At 40.9% G+C, this 24316-nt stretch overlaps 1 protein-coding gene and 1 pseudogene across 1 annotated transcript; both read right to left on the reverse strand.

Moving 5' to 3' along the window:
- Positions 1–4796: 4796 nt before the first annotated feature.
- LOC139447309 (ras-related protein Ral-a-like) lies at positions 4797–9344 on the reverse strand. The gene is made up of 4 exons (XM_071228614.1): positions 8837–9344; positions 8097–8182; positions 6254–6440; positions 4797–5115 (listed from the first exon to the last, which is right to left on the reverse strand). The coding sequence occupies exons 1-4, from the start codon at positions 9342–9344 to the stop codon at positions 4844–4846; spliced, it is 1053 nt and encodes a 350-aa protein (XP_071084715.1). The 3' UTR covers positions 4797–4843.
- A 10787-nt stretch (positions 9345–20131) lies between these two features.
- On the reverse strand, positions 20132–23825 carry LOC139453317 (glutathione S-transferase omega-1-like; annotated as a pseudogene).
- Positions 23826–24316: the final 491 nt, after the last annotated feature.

Raw genomic sequence — 24316 nt, forward strand, 5'->3', positions numbered from 1 at the left:
GTTGCTTGGGTACACCTTGCCGATTTCGTTCTGGTAGCAGGGGTTTGGGTGGACCTTGTGCTGCTCCAGGATGAGGCTGGCCTGCTGGGTGAGCTCTACACGGATGTCCTCCTCAACTACTGGTTCCTGAACCGGGTCAGTCTGGACTTGGCTGGTGTTGAGGGAGGGGCCTGGTGTTGTGGCAGTCTGGGTTTCCGTGGTTTTGGCTGGCGCTTTGCTGGTTTGTGTCTCCGTCGCCTTGGTTTGCGTTGGAATAGGGCGCGGAGGAGTGCCGGGGGAGGGGATCTCTCTCCTCTTCCTCTTTTTTCTTCCATGTCCTGTGCCCTCAGGTGAGCGAAAGGGCTCCTCCCCTCTGGATTCGAGGGGAGCGAGTTTCAATGCTGCTACCGGGGGCGGGAGGAGGGGAGACTTGGTCTTGGCCTGAGCTTTCACCAGAGGTCTCTTCCTTTGACCGAAGTCAAAGGAGATGGAGAGGGTGGAGGTACTGGACTTGTAGGAAGTCCTGAGGGAGTAGTCCCCAACCCGGTAAGCCAGCAAGGACTTTGAGAGGTCTCTCATTATCAGCGTTGAGGTTTAGAGAGCTTGAATTAGAATTACTTTTTTTTCGTAAATCAACAGATCATTCCTAGCCATCAAAGGATCAACAGAAAATACGTTCAATGATTAGTCACTATTATCTTGCACAGTGGATAAGTCAAAAATAAGTGTTTACATGTGTAGGTTTACTGAAGCAGACGGAATAAACTCATATCATGGCGTGAAGTGCCGATGTAAAAACAACATTCTTTGTTCAATGATTGCTAATATTTATCTAACTCAAATGGATTTTTTTAAGAACCGTGGACATTATGAAAATAACTGTCGCGTGGGCTTTCTCAGCTGACCTTTGAGACTTGACACCCATGTGAAACAACTGAAACAAACTTAGTGATCAGTTGAGAAACGAACACGGGTTATAATACCCCGAAACGCTATATATATTTCAAAATATTTGATTGTTACAGAGACACGTGACATCCAATAAGCTTCTTTGTACAGCTGCAGATGCATGGGATATTATTCCTTTATGTGGATTTTCACGAATACATTCCTCGAACAAGGTAGCTGCCTAAAATTATACATTTAACTTTGGTAGGTTGTAATTATGTAATGATATTTGCATTTTGTTTCATTCATTTGATGTAGCATCGAACAAAATCATTCTTGTTCCCCTACGTCATGGTTGGGAAGTTCTTCGATGCGCGATAGACATTGTTTTCACAAGTCTTTTCCTTTGTAAGCGTGTATATGAAGAAGAAGAAGAAGATTATTTTATTACAGTGCCACCTGGTGTTTAAAGACAATAAAAACATTACACGTATACATACGTATGATATATAAAAACATCAGCCGACCCATGAAGGATCTATGAGGCACTTAAAATCATTAAATTATCCATTATATAAATTGGCAAGAATAATACACGAACATAATCGAAAGTACACACACGCACGCACGCACGCACGCACGCACACACACACACACACATAAATATTACACATTTCATTTTCAATCACACATGGAAGTTCACCACATCCACTCAATATCACGTGCGCATACATCACATACAAACACTGCCCACATACTCATCCATCAATCACAAAAACATACACAAAATATACATCACTGCCCGGCACGTTGTCGCCGGAGAAACATTGACGTCACTGTTGCGGCCAAAGGTTTACACAAGCTGACACATATGTTACAGTCAATATGTAATATGTGATTCACTTGTTACTTTCAGTCACTTGGTGATAATATTAAACATAAAAATGTTTGGAATTCGTTATTATAATAATGCAAATGGACATATGTGTTCATTCAATTTGTAAAATAACTGGATATTTTAAAAAAATCCTAAGTGAAAGTTTTACATGTTTCGGCTGTAAAAATATACACATGATACAATAAGCAATGCTCAGTTGAAATATTTACTTTGTGTTGCAAGTCAAAATAGTGTAAACGAAAAGATGTGACACGCAAAGATACCTACATTTCCTTGTTATTTCCATTCTGGTGTCCCCCGCCGTGATATTGCTAAAAGCGGCGTAAAATCAAACTCACCCACTCACTATCATTTCCAAAACTGTATTTCATTTTGTTGATCAATGCGACCAAACACCCTTATACCATCAATAAAAGTGACAAATGCGCTTACGAATGGCGCAGCACAGGTCTCTAACTAGTTTAGATTTCTGCTGCATTACTCTGGTACTCACGGGTAATAAACAATAACAAAGACAACAACCAGTCCCAGGGAATTGCTCTGACCAGTGCCCCTTTAACTCGTCAATCGAGACTATTCGTTTCGCAGAGAACCATTTTTGTTACTTGACCTACGTGTATTCTTTTGCCTCCAACACAGCAGTCTCGTAGTTTTAAATTTTTTTTGTTAAAGTTGATTTTGTATATAATCATATGTATGTATAAGAGAATTTTCGTGACCCTAAATATGTTTTGAACTGCCTCCGTGGTGTAGTAGAAAAAGCGTCCAACCGAAAAGAGGAAGGTCGGTTTTCCAAACCCCTGGCCAGTTATACTGAAAGACGTCACAAGATGGTATGACATTACCTTGCATGGCTAAATCATGGACTGGTCGGCTCGAAGTAAACTGTTCAATATCGATTGGTGTATCCATGTTAAACGACGTTTTGGTATCTCAGTGGGCGAGCACTATATAATCATCTTCCCGAGGCAAGAGAGTTAACTGACTTTAAAAGTCCAGTTTCCACTCTTGCCGAACTAGGCTGGTATTATGGAGTTATATTCTGGTTGGACTAACGAGTCTTGGCATAGTCCAATCAAAATCGCCCAACGAAATCGAAATCCGGTTCGTAAACTGTCATGCAGATTTCGATCGATTGCAGGATTTGCAAAGCATGTGTACCGCCAACTTGGCGTCAACAGATATTTTCCAAATCATTTAATGTCTTTAATCAAGTTGCTCACGTGATTTGATGCACTTCGCGATGTAATACCCGTTTTATCACAATACATAGATCTTGATAGTCGATCAGATCGTCTTGACTGGGCGCCGCCATTTTGTTTGAATAAAATGCAACTGATATGAGAGATGGAAGCTAATTGGTCCATAGGAGAGGTTCAGAAGGGACAACACTCGTGATAATCACTGGTGGCGCTACGGTCGCGCCCAGGAATTGCAGCTTAGTTCGGCAGGGTGGAAACTTGACTTTTAAAGTCAGTTAACGCTCTTGCCTCGGGAAGATGTATAAAATCGGCATAAAACCGGACTGGTACAGGTAATCACACACGGTAGTGCATGCGCATAGGTGTAGCTATGCAAGGGAAATAATCTTGTACGCGACGTTAAACCCTGTTCCATTTCACCACAATATTTTCGATGTCTTGATATGCTTGAGAGATACATGTACAAGAAAGATGCACCATTACGTATTTCCCTCAATTTCTTAAGTGCAGGGACGTTATTTTGATTGTCGTTTGTTGTTTAACGCCGCAATCCAGCTAATATTCCAGCTATCTGACGGCGGTCTGTAAATAATCGAGTCTGGACCCGACAATCCAGTGATTGACATCAAGCATCGATCTACGCAACTGGGATACAATGACATGCATCAACCAAGTCAGCGAGCCTGGCCACCCGATCCCGTTAGTGGCCTCTTACGACAAGCATAGTCACCTTTTATCGCTATTTTGAAGGTTCCATAACATACTATAACGACAAGCAACACGGTTACAATGCAGTGACGTTATATATGATTAAAAGAAAGTCGCAAGCAATATGGAATTAATCACTTTAATACCGAACGCCGTACATGAAAATTACGTTCAGTGATATCGTGGCTGTGCCGTAATAGATATACGATTCACAATAGATGGAAATGCCACACATAACCATACCAGCAGGTATCCTTAAGACAGTGTTTAAAGATGGTACATATGTCTTATTCAGTGTACAAATTGACAGATAATCGCACATGGGCGGAACATGAACAGGATGTCTTCATAGAACTCATGTATTTATTCCAACTTATGGTTTGTAATAATATGTGATAAACAGTGATATACATTATATACTAAAAATGATAAAATCCAAATGCATTTGCTATGCATAGTCATTGCATATACTTCATCTGTCACGACAATTGCCTGTTGAGTCACATACTAATGTCTGATATCACAATTGTCTGTCGTGTCCCTTTCCAAATCTTAGCTATAATTACCAAATGGGGAGTCTTATATCATTATTGCCTGTTGTGTCTCATACCGCCTCCCGTGGTCTAGTGGTATAGGTTCCGCTTCATACCAAAATACGTTAAAATATGGTACATCTTGTTACTCTGTCTGACGCTCGGCATTAAGGGGTTAAACAGGGACTGGTCGGCTCGGAGTCAGTATACTGTGTCTGAGTGAGGTATTCATGTTAAACTGCGGCATGGTATCTGAGTGAGCTAGCACTATAAATCGGCATCAGTCCGGACTAGTGCAAGCAGCCACACACACACGTACATGCACGTCGCCATATAAGTGCAATAATCTTGGACGCGACGGTAGACCTCATTTCACCTCACCTCACATACCAAATCCTAGCTACAATTACCATAAGGAGAGTTTGACATTACGATCGTTTGTAGCGTCACAGTCCAAATCCTAGCTATAATTACCAACAGCAGAATTTGATATCAAAATTGTCTTCAGCGACACATTGTAAATCATAGTAATAATTATCATGAGTTGAGTTTGTGAGATCACAATGATAACACCTCTGAGGTAATCGCACGTGTTGCAGGGATGAGGGTGGAGCAGAATGATGTTCTCCAAATCCTTACTGAAGCAGGTTTTCGCATGAGCGGACCCGACGTCTAGCCTGCTTGAAAAAGCGACTGAGAAGTGAAAGTATTTTCTTCTTATTGTCCTTTGGAAGCTTCTTGGTGAGGTCCTCCCCCTGTATGTGAGTAGCTACAGGTGAGGTTGAAGGGCTGAGTTTGATTCTAATCTGTGCTAGCATCCCTACAACCAGGTTGTCCACGTTGTAGTTGAGAGCTGCCGACGTCTCCACACACTTGCAGTCGTATCTGCTTGCAAATGTCCGGATATCTGTAAATAATAACAATATTAATAATAATGATAATAAAAATAATAATAATAATAATAATAATAATAATAATAATAATAATAATAATGGTGCATTCCCCGAGGGATTACACAACCTATGCCGCCTGCTAGCCCCTTGGCAATTACATAATCGTCTCATTCTACCAGGGGGTGCTTGGTGACGGACGTTTGATACCGGCACTTCCCTAGACTTGTTGTATATGATTTTTATTCATATCATCAACTGTTAGTTAAAAGCGTTCGCTTGCCACTCTGAAGACTCGCTTTCGATTCCCGACATGGATACAATTTGTGAAATCTATTTCTGGTGTCCCCCGCCGTGACATTGCTGGAATGTTGCTAAAAGCGGTGTAAAACCATACTTACTCCCTCACTCACTCACTCACTCGCTCACTCACTCACTCACTCATCCCATCACTATCGCTTTCCCGTCATCTCGGACTTGCAAATATTACTTCTTTATTCTGGGGGAACGGTATAGACTTTTAAAAAAACCAAACCGATTAAACCTGAATTAAAGAATGCAATTAGTCTCCAGTTTTCCAAAAAGCATATTGCCAAATATTTTAATAAAATATAAGTCGGAATTAGAAAGTATTATATACACCTGACAAGAAGCTAAACATCACTCGATGTCATATGCAGATATGTCCAAAAGTTTTAAATTGTACGAAAATAGTGAAAAATAGAGCTTAACTCCCGCCCAAGTGTTTATGTTACAGTCAATGTGTAAATGACTGAAATTTTTACTTAGATAATTTACAAAACGCTTAAATATTTCTGTCATTCTTCAAACTGACTGAAAAATCTGTCCATTTATTTTATTATGATAAAAAAAAAATTGTTTTATTTTATCACCAAATGACTAAAAGTGATTGCCTAAGTGAATCACATTTTACACATTGACCGACTTTACACATTGATTGTAAAATGCATAGACTCACAACGCGTTACAGGCGTTGAAAAAAACGTTATCAGTCTCGAAGGGCAATCTCAGCTTTATCACACCCTACCTTCACCCCACACCAACATGAACAGTAGAAAAAACAAATAGCCATCGACGCTTACCAAGTGGATAAAATATACTAACTGACGAAATGAGTTATAAAAAACCCCTTACCTGCAGTTTTGACGTTTCTCTGCCTGGCTAGATCCGCCTTGTTAGCTACCAATATAACTGGTCGGTCACATCCCCGTTCTACTCGAAGTTGCCGCACAGCGCTGGTGGCGACTTTAAACGACGACGTGCTCGTGACGTCGAAAACGATGACATATGCATCAACCCTCAAAGCCTCGCATTCACCAAGCTGTGGATTAATAACAGATAATCATACATATATATTCATATAATATTTGGTTCATTATCTACAGAAAAAGGTTTTAAAAACTTTATATTAAACACGGAAAGTGTTATTTCCTGTTTTGGCGCTAAGAGCCTATGATCACATTTTCGTATAACAGTATCATTTGATATCAATTCAGGTTTATCGTGCAGCGTTAGGTCCATGGGGCACGCCAGAAACCTATGATTTTGGGTTCGAATCCCGGTTCGCCCCGATTATGTGTTTTGTCATCACCATACCCGTGCTCGTGGGTTTCACAGAAGTGATGAATGTCTGAGACCTGCATCACTTTGGGCTTTCCTCCCACATTAAGCTGAGACGTCACGATAGAAATAAAATACTGTTCAAATCATCGTTAAACCGAACTAATTCACTCACTCAATTCAGGCGTTATAATTATTACCCTGTTTGCCTTGACGTAAGATATTGTCCAATTAACAGTTAGATTGTAAGCTCAACCAAACCTGAGTTGGCCAAAAAGGATTTCTGTTAACATTTGCTGAAACTGCCATTTTATTCGAGCCAAATTCCCTTTAAATGTTACATGTCTTTAATCTAGTACATGTAAACAAGGCAGTGCCCGACGATTTGTCTGAAATTTATTTCATGATATGTTATTTATTTTGTGTTCATCCTCTGCGAAAATATATTTCCAGGAACGTTTGCGCCACGCAGAGTGACAGTAAGCCAGCGGCATCCATGTCGCTGCTTCACGTATTACTTGGCTCGGTCAATAAGCTCAGAGTACTACCTAAGAGGATACTGTCTATAAATTGCAAGTAATGGTAATTGGGTAAGAATATATGAAATATATCACAGTGAATGATTCCGGAAATAGAAACAGTATAATCATCTTGTCGTATCCCACCACGGAATGAGGGAGGGAGCCTCGCCTAGTGGTTACAGCGTTGACTCCTCTCTCCGATGCCCGGGGTTCGATTCCCAACACGGGTGTGACGACCCTGTCGTTATGTAGTTGCAATATGGCTAAAATCGCCATTAAAACTCATTAACTCTGGGGGATTGCGGATCAGAATTGACGCTTGGTTCCAGTGCCTTGTAGCGACTACATGCTACCATTGTCACAAAATGTAGACGTAATATCTTTGTGTTCTCTAAAGAAGACCCCCTCCGTGGTCAAGTGGTAGAGCGTCCGCCCGGGGAGCGGACGTTCCGGGGTTCGATCCCCGGGCGAGTCATACCAAAAGAAGTTAAAGATGGTACTTGTTGTTGATTTGGCGATCGGCATTAAGAGGCTAAAACAAGGACTGGTCGGCACGGAGTCAGTATACTGTTTCTGAGTGGGGTATTCATGTTAAACTGCGGCATGGCATCTCAGTGTGCAAGCTCTATAAATCGGCATCAGTATAGTAGAAGCAGCCACACACACACGTGCATGCACCACGCTATAAAAGGACAATAACCTTGGACGTTAAAGCCCATTTTACCTCAGCTCACCTCCCCTCGTACTCCGACGGCGTGGGTTCTGACCGTGTCGGGTAGTAGCGTGGCAGCACAAGACTTGATAACATACATATTTTAAAATATTTCCTAAGTGAGTAGTTGATTTATATTTAAATTGACTCTAACCAAACTACACACTGAATACTTAGTACTCACCATAAGGTCATCAACAAGCTCAATCATTGATTCTTCTCCATCAAGAACCACACACATCGTGTTGTCATCTTCAATATCGCTGTCATCTGAAACAAAATAAGTTTAACTGTGAACAAATTATGACCTAATTAGTAGTGTTAGTATGAGTTAACATTTGGCTTGTCAAACATATTGATAAATCGCGTGGAAACAATTCACGTGATAATGTAATATGCACCGTTTTCTTTCTACACTCACTGGTGTTGTTGTAGATGTTGAATTGATTCACAGAGTTTATCAACCGATTAAAATAAACTCAAACATAATGAGTGTCATACAATTTGGCCCGATGGCATCATCGTGTTCCTCACAGTGGAGACACAAGTGGACTTTAGGCGATACATCTCGCGGTGTCAGGAGCTTTTGGTCTTAGGTTCGAAACCTGACAAACATTGTACACATAGTTTGTCGCTGGTTTCATAAAAATGAAATACGTCTGCCACTGGTGCCACCGTTGACACAGTAACCTTTGATGACCCATCATGTAATTGACAAGATGATTATCGAGGAGATAATTCCAGTTCACTGACACGCAAACCTATTATCATCTACGTACAGCTAAACATCAGCTAGAAATATCATTATCAATAATAATAATAATAATCATCATCATCATCATCATCATAGTCGTTATCATAAGTTAATAATTTCACATTTCCATCAAAAAGGAAAAAAAAGTCACATGATAAAAGTGTTCTTACGTGATGTAGTTTCGTATGAACTTGTGAATTCTGATGTAAGGCACTGTCTTATTAGCGACGTCTTCCCCGAACCGCTTGCCCCGAGGAGAGCTATTCTGTAGTAGGACGGAGCAATGGAGGATCCGATGCTGAGTGTCGTGCACATGCTCATCGTTGACAATTGGGAAATATCCGACACATCTGACGAAGTGCTTGTAAGCCTTTGTTTCTCGTTGTCAAGGATACTACCAGCTGACATTAAACTGTTCGTGCTCCGTTTCTTAAAGGAATCGCCCCGATTTACAATACCTTTCGATGTCGTCTTGAAAGATCGCACCCGACATAATCGGCTCTCGTCATCGGAAGCAGATATGTCGGGAGATGAACATGGTACGGTGTATGCCTTGGAGACATGTCGAAGGCTTCGGTTCCTACAATGTCGAACCAGGGAGCGAGACTTGTGCTTGAACGATCGACATCTGGAATGGAGCTCCGACGAAAATTCAAAATCGTTGTCGTTGAAATACATTTTTTTTTATAAATTCTTCAAATAAGAAAATAAACTATAAACCTACAGTAGGCTCTCATTCACTATACACCGAAGTCCGGAAGAGTGTTGTGATTTCTTCACAAATGTTGATAGTCAGTGTCGGTATCAGCAGATGAGCTAGCGCATTGGGAAGATGCTGCAATGCCAGTGGACACAGATGGTTTTATTGAGGACTTTGCACGAGGGCGAGCCCCACGTGACCAAACCAGAACCCAATCACCTAAAACCACATTTTCGCTATGCCAATCTATCATCAGGTGTCACGCAATCGTTTCCTCTGAATCAATTTGACTCCCGCTTTGAAGGTCAACAGCAGCTATGACGGCGTTCGTTGTTGTCGCTGCTGTAATTATAATCCCCTCCCAAGTAGACCCTATACTGTTCCTGGATCCACAGTTCACGTTTTCTTACACTGAAACAAAACACGTGCTTTGTGGCACCTGTGTATAAACTTATACTGACGACATAGTTCCACATTCACATGCGTCTTTCTGGATTATGTTAGATCAATCATGTGTTATTGAAAAAAAAGACGTAAGAAAAATAACATTTCGGCTCCCACTCGAACCTGAAATTATACGCATTTGTTAAATCTGAACTGGTAGACAAAAATAACGTTGACAGTTGACAGTTGCCAATTGTGGCGGTGGGCGGTACGTTGTAAGTACGTTCGTCATAAGTGGTACATGTCCGGATTTGAATCAATATATTTACTATTACATTGGTATTTATTTAGTATATTAGTATTAGATCGTGAACCTGGTTTTGCCCCTTGCAAGAAAGCACCGAAGATCAGTTTCCAAATATGAACACTCAAACAAGTATTTAGATTCACCTTCAATTTCGATTCTTCACAATGATTTACGAAGACATTTAAACTATTTTGTAAATCAATAGGGTTTTCCAAAAATATGACAGTATCGTCTGCGTACAATATTAACATTAGTTGCGAAACTCCCAACAGAAGTTACAAGGGATACACCTTTATAGATGTGAACACTCAGAAAGGTTTCCACATAATTTTAAAAAATTGCAAATAGTAATGGTGACAAATTTTCACCTTTGCTAAAAGTAAAATATCCTGATTTGACTCCATCATGAACGACACAATATTTTTTATCGCCCTGATTATGTTCCTAGGTTTGTCGGCACCATACCCATGCTCACAAGTTTCACCAAAGTGGTAATGAACGTTTTTCCCACATTCAGCCGACACTTTGTGACAAAACTGGAATACTGTTTAAAGCGGCGTTAACACCAACTAACTCATTCACTCATAATATAGGGCAGTGTGTACCTTGTGACGTACATTGCGTTTTCACTCCTTCATAATGTTTTACTGCTTTATTGTTGTTAATAGTTGTTGGCCTTTGTCTAAATTAGTTAATTTTTCATAATGATGACCATGAACATGAACATCACGACCAACATGACCTACGTGACCATCACATCCAACATGATCTACATGACCATCACGACCAACATGATCTACATGACCATCACGACATGACCATCATGACCAACTGGACCTATGTGACCATCACAACAAACATGATCTACATGACCATCACGACCAACATGATCTGCATGACCATCACGACCAACATGATCTACATGACCATTACGACATGACCATCATGATCAACTTGACCTACGTGACCATCACAACCAACATGATCTACATGACCATCACTACCTGACAATCATGACCAACTTAACCTACGTGACCATCACGACCAACATGACGCACGTGACCATCACGACCAACATGACGCACGTGACCATCAAGTTCAACATGGCCATCACCACTTCTTCAGAGTTTCAACTTTTCATTACATTTGAAGAAGCAAACATCTACTGTGCCTATCAAAGATTCATACGTATTTTATTGATAACGAGGGAAATTAAGTCTTTTTAAAGTTTCCGAATAAAATATTCTTATCCCACATATTTTCGTAAATAAAAAACTCCAGATAATAAACAGTCTCGCTTTTCCACTGGGCGTAAAGACACAATAATGGTGAAAAATATATAAATGAATCAATGAAAATCAGTGATGACACCAGGTGTTCGCGAAAAGGGTTAAAACATGTCTTGCATGGATTGTATAGCTGCATTCGCTGTCGTTTATTCAAATGATACTGCCCTGAGAAAACTGAAACTGGTAACGGTTTAGTTATAAATTATGTTTCACTGGCAGCATAGGAAGCGAAGGGATAGACAAGTTGCTAATGTGTTCGCTCGTCACGCCAAAGGCCCGGTTCGATTCTCCGCAGGTGTAAAATGTGATGACAATCATAAAAAAAGCATATCCAAAGCTTTCCTTCCACGTTTACGATGACCACACGATGAAGTATGATAACAATGAATGACAAAAAATGAGAATTAGAACAGGCTTGTTACGGCCTTAATATCCTGGATACATTATCCCTGATTATCCAGGGTCTTATGTCTCCGGACAACCTGTTGGGTTTTGTAGCATTGCGTCTGCCCTGAGAGCGGAAGGTCTGGGGTTCGTTCTCCGATCGTGTCATACAAACAGACGTTAAAACATGGTACTTGTTGTTACCCTGCCTGGTGATCGTCATTAAGGGGCTAAAAAACGGACTGGTCGAGTCAGAATCAGTATACTGTGTCTGTTTGGGGCATTCATGTTAAACTGCGGCATGGTATCTCAGTGGGCTAGCACTATAAATCGGTATCAGTCCGGACTTGTACAGGCAGCCAGACACACACACACACACACACGCGCGCACACGCACGCACGCACGCACGCACGCACGCACACACACACACGACATTATACCCCATTCCCCTTCACCTATACCTCTTTTGTCCCACTTCTATACACTAGATAATCGTAGACATGCATACCTTGGATTTGGATTTGATATCATTAGAACATCGAGTTTTGATCCATGTGCGTGAATCCTTCCTCTTCTTGTTTTCTTTTCCACATCAGTGACAAAAAATATGACATGACACACACGATAACAGGACTTCGCGTCTCTCAGTTCACCATGGACACATTGGCACGAAAGGTTTCCAACGGAGACAACTGTCCTGAAACTGAAACCCTCAAGGACATTCTCACAGATACATAAGCAACTGTAGTTCAGATGTGCCGGATAGCGTGCATGCGTAACTCTGTCCTTCAGAGCTTCCTTGAATTGTCGCGTGATAGCCTTAAAAAAGTTTCCTGTAGAGATTATACACGTGATTATACAAGCGCAGTCTTCACAATATTTCCAATTTCCAATAGGCGTCAAGCATATGTACTTTTGACGGTTACAAGGACTAAGATACTATTTGAAACAAATACTGGACATCCTTGCATCGAAAACCTCACAATCGCGTAAAATCGACTTCTGCTCTGCATATATATCTTTGAAATTTGAACTCCAATTTATTTGTTCACGTGGGCAGCAGAATATAATCCTCAATGGAAAAGAAAGACATTGCCGTTTTGCGGACATGGTTTCAAAAGTCGAAACTCAAAATCCGGTTTTCCAGTTTGTGCTGTTTCTATGAATTTGATGTGTTTCCCAGTGACGTTTCTGTCCAGCTGGTACCTTACCCATGTTTTCAATCCAGTCGGCATATTTTGGGTACCGATCAGCTGTCACCCTCGCTTCAGTTAGGTCAAACATCTCAACAGAGCTGCCTGAATTTTTTAAAATGGATTTCTGAATGGGAGCCAAATATATAAGCCTCAGTCTATAAAATGGGTACCCGGGAGTATATGATGAAATACCTGTTATCTCGTACCACAACAATTTGAAAGATTTGTCATTTCAAGACTGGCCAAAGCATTCTGTTGATTTTGAACATCCAAGGTTTGCAAAATATACCAACATTGTTATGACAGTGTGAGTGAGTTTAACGTCTCTTAACAGTATTTTGGTTATATCAAAAAAATTAACAGAAGCCTTGGTGTCATGTTTGATTATGTACATACGTCTAACAGTTAATGAGACAATAACTCATTTTGGTTCATTTGGTTGCTTTAATTTGTTGTTTAACGCCGCACTCAGCAATATTCCAACTATATGACGGAGGTCTGTAAATAATCGAGTCTGGACCAGACCATCAAGTGATTAATATCATGAATATCGATCCACGCAATTGGGATCGATGACATGCATCAACCAAGTAAGTGAGTCTGACCACCCGATCCCGTTAGTCGCCTTTTACGACAAGCATAGTCGCCTTTTGCGGCAAGCAAGGGTTGTTGAAAACCTGAATAGATTCCGACCTCGGCAATGTCGGAGAAGTCCATATTATGAACAGGGGGTATAAATTTGGTCTTTCCCGCATATTCTTATAATTTGCAAGTCGATTTCTGCACTTTTTGTCATATTTCTCCAACTTTTGGATGCGATTGTTTGGCCATTGCGTTTATCTGCGTTGCCCAGCTACATCTATGGCGAATAACTCCCAAGACACCCCCCTCTCAAAAATAACGTCGTCTAATTTACGACGTCATCAAGTTGTAAGCGCATGTTCGAATCTCCAGAAATGCCGTCATGATAGAAACAATGTTTTATCGTGAAATAAGCCACGCTTCGTTTGTCAATGTTCTTTGCGATATCTCGCGTATCTATCGTATATACTGTTATATGGTCAAATAACACCCCCAAAGCCAAAGTCTCTCTCTGCGACAGCCATCTCAACCCTGTTATCCCGGCATCAATTCTTTCATTGCATCGTTTTGCTCACTTCTACCCAATGCTATCTTGTAATATTTGGACACGGATTGAAATTTATTCAAGATACACAAGGTTAAATTAAATGTCCGGATAGTTCCAATATGTGACAATCCTAAATCAGTTTCAGTGATGTCAGAATGAAATATAGTAATACACAGTGTCGTATCAAGCTCCTTCCCAGCTAGTGACACCTTCGTTACACTCTCGGTAACATCGCTGCCACCAGTGTGGGGGCGGCCATTACAAGAATCTTAAAATTTGCCCTCTAACCCCAAATGTAGTAACGATTATACTTTTGTTTATGTCTTTGGAAATGCCATCATATTTCATTTTGAAAAGGTTTACGACTGACCATGTTTTCCAGATGAATTTACTTTGTTGTTTTAATAATCAGATTGGTTCGAGATTGCAGACTAACGGAAAATCAACCAACGTCTCCCTTACATTCTTACTATATCAATTAAAGATGACACTTTTAATGAAATAGAAATTCAAATTGACAAAGAAAGAAAGTATTTTATCAGTGTATTCGGCGTCACGACAGTCGTCACTTGCTTGTAAGCATAACGGTCATTCGGTTGCGAGTGTAACTCCAAGCATGGTTGGGGCCAGCTATCACAGTGGGGAGTTTTGACTGGTGGCAGCGATAGTATATAGAGAGCTCCGCGAACGGACTATCGCTGTGAGGAGCTTGAGTGTCGTATGTGTGTCTGTTGAGGTTGAACTGTCCCTACTATTTCCCTACTATAAGGGACTATTTATTATAAATTAAGATAATTCCTTTACTATTTCACTCGACCGCTGTTTTTCTAGTTTGATTTGCATCCAGCGTCTAATCGAGATCAGACGTATTTTTTAGAATACAGTCGAACCTCGTTATCTCCAACCCCGTGTTCTCGAGTGTACGGATATCTTGACCGCCTCGCTACAAACATACATATAATTGTGCCCGCTTATCTCGAATTCGAGATAAAAATACATCTAATACAAAGCTATCACAAAACTTGTACTCTGTCATTTGTATTAATGATTATTAATCATTGTCGGCGAAATACGTGTGACTTGATCTGTCTGGATGTTCATGCCTCGTTATATCGAATGTCCGGATATCTCGAAGTTATAACACTGTCACGCTATGTTCGAGATAATGGGGTTCGACTTTACATGGTATTTGTCAAAAGACGCCCAAACTTGGCATCCTGTTGTGAAAATTGCTCAACCGAACGCCCAACTCAAACAAACGATTATGTATCATTACTGGGCGAAGCGTTGTACAGGTCGTGGCATAAATAGTATTACTAAGCACTCAGACAAAGACAATCGATTTGCTCACACAATCCTGCAGCGTTTTCTCGATATTGCCATCGTGTATTCAAGCAAGATTGTTGGCCATCACACAGACTGTGACTAGGTCAAGGTCATACATGATGAAGATAATTACAAACGAAGACCTTGTTCTGCTGACACTTCATCGAGTCGTGACCGCCTCTGTGGCCTAGTGTACAGAGCGTCTGCCCGGAGAGTGAAAGGTCGTTGGTTGGATCCCCGGGACGCGTCATACCAAACTACGTTAAAATATGGTACTTGTTGTTATCCTGCCTGGCGCTCGGCATTAATATGTGGGCTCGGAGTACTGTGTGTGGGTTGGGTATTCGTGTTAAAACTGCAGGCAGGTATGTGTGTGGGCTAGCACTATAAAACCGGCATAAGTCCGGACTAGTACAAGCAGCCAAACACGCACATGCATGTACGTCGCTATGTGATGAAATAATATTGAACGCGACCTTAAACCCCATCTCACTTCAACCCATAGAGTCGAATTTCTTTCTTTGTTAATACCACGGGACATTGATAAATAAATTGACGGACCTTAACCTTTGAGTCGACAAATAAGCTCTCACTTTAAACTGATACGCTGTTATGTGACTGAAATACTGTTTGAAGAGGCGAAAAACACACCTCACTCACTCATTTATACCTTTAATACAATCTTTTCCACTGTGATTGACACGACTGGTATTACGTCGTTAAGTGGAATGCAGTATTCTAGAACTAGTCTCGCTCTGTCAGCATAGGGAAAGAACCTCTAATGTATACGCATTCTTTATTCTTATGCTCTTAAATTAGTCTCACTCTCTCAGCCACGGGGGGTCGGGTAGCCTAGTGGTTAAAGCGTTCGCTCGTCACGCAGAAGATCCGGGTTCGATTCCCGACATGGGTACAATGTGTGAAGCCCATTTCTGGTGTCCCCCGCCGTGATATTGCTGGAATATTGCTAAAAGCGGCGTAAAACGATACTCACTCACTCACTTAAGGCTTAGGGAAAGTTGAAAATAGGAATGAGGAAAGAACGAACTATACACCGGTAACATTTATTTGATTTTTATTTAAGAATACCCCGAAATGCCATAATGAAACACCAATTTTAATACATTTTACAATTCTAGTACAGGTCTTTGAAAGGCTTTTAGAAGTGATGCACATAAGGAAGGGAATATATGGATGTCAACTTCTTTATTATGAGGAACACAACGTTTCGGAGTATATGATTCACCCGATGAAGGAGTAAGCATATACTCCGAAATGTTGTGTTCCTCATAATAAAGAAGTTGACATCCATATATTCTCTTCCTTAATTCTAGTTCAAACTAAGTTCATACATAGTTCATACACAGTTGCAATAACTTCAGTACAAAAACAGCATTGTCTGCGTAGTCGATGGTTGTGGTGTCATCTCGTGACAGCCTGTCTTTCAGTGTAGTCAGGCGCCGGTTGATGTCTTGATACTTCTTTCTTTTTGGTGAAAGACGTTGTTCGGCAGTGTACTGGACCAACTGTATTTCATTCTTCTTCTGCTTGGCGGACAGTAAGCTGATAAGTTAAAACATGTTGGGATGGGCTTGCCGATGATTTTCTCGAGTCGCCAATGCCAACCCTCCAAATGGCTATAGACCGCCTCCGTGGTCTAATGGTAGAGCGTCCGGGGTTCGATACCCAGCCGCGTCATACCAAAAGACGTTAAAACATGGTACTTGTTGTTGCCCTGTCTGGCGCTCGGCATTAAGGGGCTAAAACAAGGACTGGTCGGCTCGGAGTCAGTATACTGTGTCTGAGTGGGGTATTCATGTTTAACTGCGGCATGGTATCTCAGTGTGCTAGCACTATAAATCGGCATCAGTCCGACTAGTACAAGCAGCCACACACACATACACGTGCATGCACGTCGCTATATAAGTGCAATAATCTTGGACGCGACGTTAAACCCCATTTCACCTCACCTCACCTCACCTGTTTCAGATGTATTATGTTTCCACGTCTCGACCACCTCTGACAGCTTCGGGGCGGTCGGGTAGCCCGGTGGTTAAAGCGTTCGCTCGTCACGCCGAAGACCCAGGTTCGATTCCCGACATGGGTACAATGTGTGAAGCCCATTTCTGGTGTCCCCCGCCGTGATATTGCTGGAATATTTCTAAAAGCGGCGTAAAACCATACTCACTCACTCACTCACTCTGACAGCTTCGATACAGACGCGATCACTGCTTGAACGGTAGTCTCTATCTCTTCTGCAAAAATTAATGGACATCTGAATATGAAATCATACCTTCTGGGCGTCGGCTATCTGGCAGGTGGGGAGGCCTAGTGGGGAGAGTTCGCTCGTCACGCCGAACACCCACACACACGTACACGTGCATGCACGTCGCCATAAAAGTGCAATAATCTTGGACGCGACGTTAAACCCCATTTCACCTCACCTCCAAATGGTTATTCGTGGGCCATCTGTGTCAACTCTCCCTCCAACCAGTTCTCGGTCACATAGTCTGCAAGTTGGACACAGATCGTTTGTATGTCGTATTTGTGTACGTAATCAATGTGTTATTATAGATTTATAGAACTGCATATAATACCCTATGTGTTTAGTATGTGCGTACATTTATGTCTGTTTCGAGATAGTACAGCGGTGTGTGTATTCTGTGTGAATGTAATATGTATGTGGCCTGAGTGTATGTAGTATGTGTGTGTCATCTGTTTCTCGATGTTACATATCTGCATGTCTATGTAGTCCGTGTATATATTTGATATATGTGTGAGTTTACATGTGTGATATTGCTGGAATATTGCTAAAAGCGGTGTAAAACCAGACTCACGCACTCAATCACTGTGAAACTGGGGATTTCATGAAATCCCTGAAATATTCTGTGAATTGGTGAATTTACCTAATATAATGTTCAGTAATTTCATATATTTCCTGAATTACTTTGTCATGTTCAATGACATTTTGAACAATTCGTTCCATACATATATAATTACCATGATTAAACAAAAAATGCACAACAAAAACATATGTAGGTCAAATTATTTATTCTACCTGAATCAACTCTTACACTCCATACACAGAATACAAAATGTTTATGTATTGCAGCAGTTGAAGTTGTTACACCTCAATTATCTCTTGTTATCTCACAGTGAGTGAGTGAGTGAGTATGGTTCTACGCCACTCTTAGCAATATTTCAGCAATATCACGGCCTGGGGACATAAGAAATGGGCTTCACACATTCTACCCATATCGGCAATCGAACACAGGTCTTCGACGTGACGGGCGAACGCTTGAACCACTAGGCAACCCAACCGCCCTCCTAGATTCACAATCTTACTGTAACATTACAACGCGACATTGCACTGTGACTGTGGTTCGTTAATCCGGACGATTTCAATGGGACCGCTACCGTCCCGATTATCGGGGTGCCCCTATATATTCTTCATATATGCTGGCAAAACCGAAAAACTCCAACGTGCGTAATGCATTACAACATTAATCCGGACGGTACTGTTTATTGTGATAGTGTGCAGATTCACAATGCTTCATCATTGCCACGGAGTAAGGAGAATTTGAAACATTACATGTCGAAATAATGTGTAAATGAAAAACAAAGTAATTAAAATATTTCATAAGATTTACGAAAAAGAAAAAGTAACGGGCTACACCAACACATAATGCAAGTGAGTTTTTTATCTTGCACAATTTTTTTTCGACATTGAAGTTTTGAAACTTTACCAAAAGTGCCAAAAATATGTGTAAACATAACAACATTCTACCGGAAAGGGGCATTCAGGAATATCGGGGACCAGTTCAAAAACGAATAAAACAAATAAATATTCTCCTCTCCCTGTAGCATAAACATAGACTACTTTCATGTTATCTCTGATATAATCAACAGGAGCAGAGAAAGTGGGATGAACACCCCATTGCAGCCTTAATACAATTCTGCGATAGCTTCAGTTCATTTTATGTCATTGTGCTGTCGTATGACACTCTTTTGGTCGAGAAGGTGAGACAACAACGATAAGTGATGCTTAAAAGAAGTAGCAAGCTAAGCAAAATATTGAATGACCGTTAATCCAGAAAGACCCGTGAAGATCCGGGGTAGAATAGGTCTTCAGCAAACCAAGGCTACTATGCTTGTCGTAAGAGGCAACTAACGGGATCGGGTGGTCAGGCTCGCTCGCTTGGTTGATACATGTCATCGTATCCCAATTGCGTGGATCGATGCTCATGATATTAATCACTGGATTGTCTGGTCCAGACTCGATTATTTACTGACCTCCGTCACATAGCTGGAATATTGCTGAGTGCGATGTTAAACAACATACAAACAAATTATACGTCCAGCGTTTTGAAATGAATAAAGTCTAAATCTCACATCCGATAACTTTCATTACAAAGTTTGGCTCTTTTCTTATTTTACAAGGTACGTAGGTCATACCTTTATCCGGGGCGGTCGGTAGCCTAGTGGTCAAAGCCTTCGCTCGTCACGCCGAAGACCAGAGTTCGATTCCCGACATTGGTACAATGTGTGAAACCTATTTCTGGTGCCCCCCACCGTGATATTGCTTGAATATTGCTAAAAGCGGCGTAAAACCGTACTCACTCACTCGCCCCATACCTTTATTCTTTGGTAATCGAGAACATTTTACTGGGACCCTACGAATTAACGGGTTTTATTTGTAAATTTACTTCCCAGGTCATTTGCACAGTTCTGTGAGGTGCAGATGCAGATTCAAAGTCCGAAGTCATAGTCCGACTTTCCAGCTTTGGTTGTTTCTATGGAATGAATATGTACCGGCGAGTCCCAACGACATTGCTGTACAGCTGGTACCTTGCCCATGTTTTCAATCCACTTGTTAAGCTTGGGGTACCGATCAGCTGTCACCCTCGCTTCCTTCACTAACTGGGTCACAGTGTCAAACCTTTCAACGTGAGGCCAGATCATTTCCCCGGGTGAATGTTGTATGGGTGGGCGGGGAAGTTGTCATGCGGTGGTTAGAGTCACACCCTCTTAGATACACCCTCTTATAACGCCAACATTTGTACAGGAAGATTTGGTGGTTATAACCATGGTAGCGTTATAACCAGAGAAGCTATTCTAACCAGTCAAAATGAAGTCATACATAAATACATATACAATTAATAAAAATCATTCAAAAATTCATTCAACAAGTACATGCATAAGTAATAGAAACAAATATAACATTCTACGATGTTTGCGATAAACTGAACAGGTTAGTAAGTGAGTAGTAGTAGTAGTAGTAGTAGTAGTAGTAGTAGTAGTAGTAGTAGTGGTAGTAGTGGTAGTAGTGGTAGTAGTAGTAGTAGTAGTAGTTATGTGAAGACTCCCCAACACTGCAGCCTTCTGCTTTACACAGATTGTCAGAAGGGCTGTATTCCTGGTAGCAAACTCGGTACTCTCCAAATGTCAGTCAACATATTGGGAGGTACCAAACAATGGGGAGTCTGACTGCATATTTGCCATGTATTTCCTGAATCTTGTCAATCAAATTAGTGTCAAAACGGACACAAAATTCAATTACATAAAAGATTTCAGTGGATTTATCAAAAAGGACAAGATCAGGTTTGTTGGCCTGGATACGTCTGAGGGTGTATACGGGCCTGTTCCAAAGAAATTTTGTATTTCTCATTTTCCATGTACATATTCTGGGTCGTACCATGGATGGACCTCTGTGTCAAAACCACAAGCATGGCGAAGACGGTAATAAAATGATCTGTCCAATCCATCTTGTCGCTTAAGATACTGTGTCTCTGCTAACGCCGGGCATCCACTCACAATGTGTTGGACAGTATCATTAAATTCATTACATAATCTACATTTCATATTTACGTTTTGTTTTCGTGGAACTCACGGGTACGCATGAATGAGAGTGTATTTAATAATTCCTCTTGTGATTTGGTGACAGAGAAGTGGGGGAGGGAACACTGTAAGGATAAAGTGGATCATAGTAAGGTATCAGGACGACATACGATTGCTGCTGGGTCGAATTTTGAATCACATCTGAGTAAATGTAGCGACAGTTAGTAGATAGATAAAATAAATGTTAGAACCGGCCACGTTTAAATATGTGCAACGATAATATATAAATTATTTGAAAATGAAAAAAAAAAAAAAAATTTAAATAAAAATGTTTTCATAAACTGGCACTTGGTATAAACTGCACCTTAACAGGATGTACGTAGTAAACAAATACTTGTATTAAGAACTCTCAACAATGCTGGGCTTATTCAATGGCATTGTGGTTGGAGTTGATAGATCACTGAGAGGACCTTGCAGCAAAATTTCACAAATTACGTCATAGGGTATTGTGACGTTTTTAAAAGTATGTGGTACTGAATCATAAACGAACATGTTGGCCCAAATATATTTATTTCAAAATAATCCAAGATCCCTCAAACTATCAAATGTACTGTCCCTTACGTTGACGTTGTTGTTGCGTTTGGTGTTACGTCTTGGAAGTCACTCCATGTAATCAGTCAGCTAAAGTCATAGCACCATTTCTAAGCCAAATCATTTTCGAAAAACATATGGGAATTTATTCTCACCACCTAAGAACGGGTCCCTCTCTCTGCAAGTACCTTCTCCACTGGATCAAAAGCATCATGAAACCCCTTAATTGCGTCCTTTAGGGCAAAAGATATCTTGTAAAAATGGGCCTCTGTCTGAAAAAAACCCAGTAGAATGATTGTAGAGGACACTCATTAAAATACATTCACTTCGATACGAAACCTATCTTCAGGAAGACCTGATGGAACCTCAACAGAACGTCGAGTCAGCTGACATTCTCAATCAGCCAATCAACGTCGAGGCTTCTAAATTCACGTTACGGGTGAGCGAAGGATTCAGACCAGCAGTTTTGTTTTTGTATGTTGAGTGCAGTGCTTGTTTTATTAAACTGTTAAACCAGATTGTTACCTTTGAAAACAGTTCCACAATGATCCTGTCTAGTGCTCTCCTGTACGGGTCCGAGGGGGTCAGTTTGTTGTTGGGGTACACTTCATCCAGGTAGTCAGCGCAGATCAAAGACTCATAGTTCACCTTGTCGTCTTGTTCTAAGATGGGAACATTGCCTGTGGGGTTCCTGTCCAGGAAACAAGATGGCTTCTGCCTCAAGTCAATATTCACTGTCTCGTATCTGGTGGAAAAAATAACTTTTCAAACAACATTCATCATAAATACAATATCATTTTTTTTCTAGAAAATAGAATACAGCATGTTCTAATGCGCTGGAACTAATTTCGAAAGTTCAGCATAGGGGCAGAACCTCTGATGTATACCCTCTCGATGTTATATAATGCTCTAGATTTAGTCTCGCTCTCTCAGCTTAGGGGCAGATGTGTATACTGACACACTGGTTTCTTAATATTCCAGAACGAGTCTCGGTCTCTCTCACTTCACTTCACCTGTAAGTGTGGCGCCGGGGTAGCTTCGTGGTTAAAGCATTGTTTCATCAAGAAAGAGACCCGGGTTCGATTCCCTACATGGTTACAATGTGTGAAGCCAATTTCCGATATCCATCGCCATGCTAGAATACAGATAACCGAATACCATCCGCAGGAAATTGCACAATCTATGTTCTTTGCACGAAGTTTACTCTCACCAGTTTACTGTTGATTCCACTGATTTCTTTCACCCCATCATTAGCACTTCAATAAATCAACCAGGTAAGTACATAACATTCATCTTTTGGTTTAGGATTCTAATACATATGTGCACGTACTTAGCTGCATTGCAATGCAAAGGCGTCAAAACAGTCATTTGCAGTAGGCCTGTTATCAATAGGAACTTGGGGACGACGTGGAGCAGCATCAATCTCCACTTCTTTGGCATGAAGCCAATAAACTCGAACAATCAGTTCCATGAAAGCCTCGAATTTATCAAGTATTTTTGACGAATAACGAATTCTTAAAAATGTAAAGAATACAACCCTTTGCCTATAGACTGTGTTGAGCTTAGTATGACATGATCAAATAACTAAACAATCAGTGAGCACTTATCAGTGATAAGTTTCCCAAGCCATTCTGTTCCACATCCCAGGGGACCTAGCAGATGTCTTCCTCAGTTAACATACTGGCCTTGTATATGGTATAAAAAATTGTACACGAAGCAAACGCTTCAATGCACCAAACTATGACTATAGTGTTTGTATGAGCCCCTGTTTCGCTAGCTTTGCAACTGAGTGATGTACCATAAGATACGTAAAATCCTCCAACCAACAGGTTGATTGCAGTATGATGAGTCTTTCTCTTTCTAATTTGTAGACCCATCATCAAAGGTGTCTGAAGACATTTGATTTCTTTCATTGACACTGGGCCTAGTCTTGTCCTTACTTTGTGCAGTTCCAATGGTTCCCGAAGGAAGGGCAACACACCTTCCAAATTGATGTTACCTGGCCTTCGTCCATTCTTGTGATCATGGATGTGTCGGCATCTTTGGAATGCCGGAAACTCAGTAAATACATTCATGCTGCATTGGTTATGGCTCAATAGTTGGAAAGACTGTGAACGTCACTTACTTTGTCATTGCATCCATTTGTCATTGCTGTACACGACAGTATTGAATCCAATGTTGTCTCTGTAATTCTGGTGAGGCTGTTAAATGGAGCAATATTTTCTCTGATACCCTTACCTTCATACAAAGGATGGAGTGATTCTCTATAAATATTAGCTTTGGCGGTAATGCGGCCGTCAAATCGGCTGTTCCAAGTCAGAGGCGATAATTGTCACCCTAACTGACCAATCAGAATCGAATAACTTCAACTTGTATTTATGTAGTGTTAATATTTTCTAGTTTCATCTACTCATATGGACAAGAAAGGTTCCCTTGTATTCCTTGTAGAGAGCCTACTGAAGAGGATTGGGAAGTCGGGATCCGAGGCAAAGTTGACTGAATGTT

The sequence above is a fragment of the Haliotis cracherodii genome, unplaced genomic scaffold, assembly GCF_022045235.1.
Source record: "Haliotis cracherodii isolate W230 unplaced genomic scaffold, xgHalCrac1.p SCAF_10, whole genome shotgun sequence".
Classification (NCBI taxonomy): Eukaryota; Metazoa; Mollusca; class Gastropoda; order Lepetellida; family Haliotidae; genus Haliotis; species Haliotis cracherodii.

Bases quoted from the DNA above. Each gene is read 5' to 3' on its own strand.
- LOC139447309 (XM_071228614.1), bottom strand. From the start codon at position 9,344: ATGTATTTCAACGACAACGATTTTGAATTTTCGTCGGAGCTCCATTCC. The intron at 8,183-8,836 runs GTAAGAACACTT...ATTTTGTTTCAG, and splicing joins TTCATACGAAACTACATCAC to ATGACAGCGATATTGAAGAT. The intron at 5,116-6,253 runs GTAAGGGGTTTT...TATTATTTACAG, and splicing joins GAGAAACGTCAAAACTGCAG to ATATCCGGACATTTGCAAGC.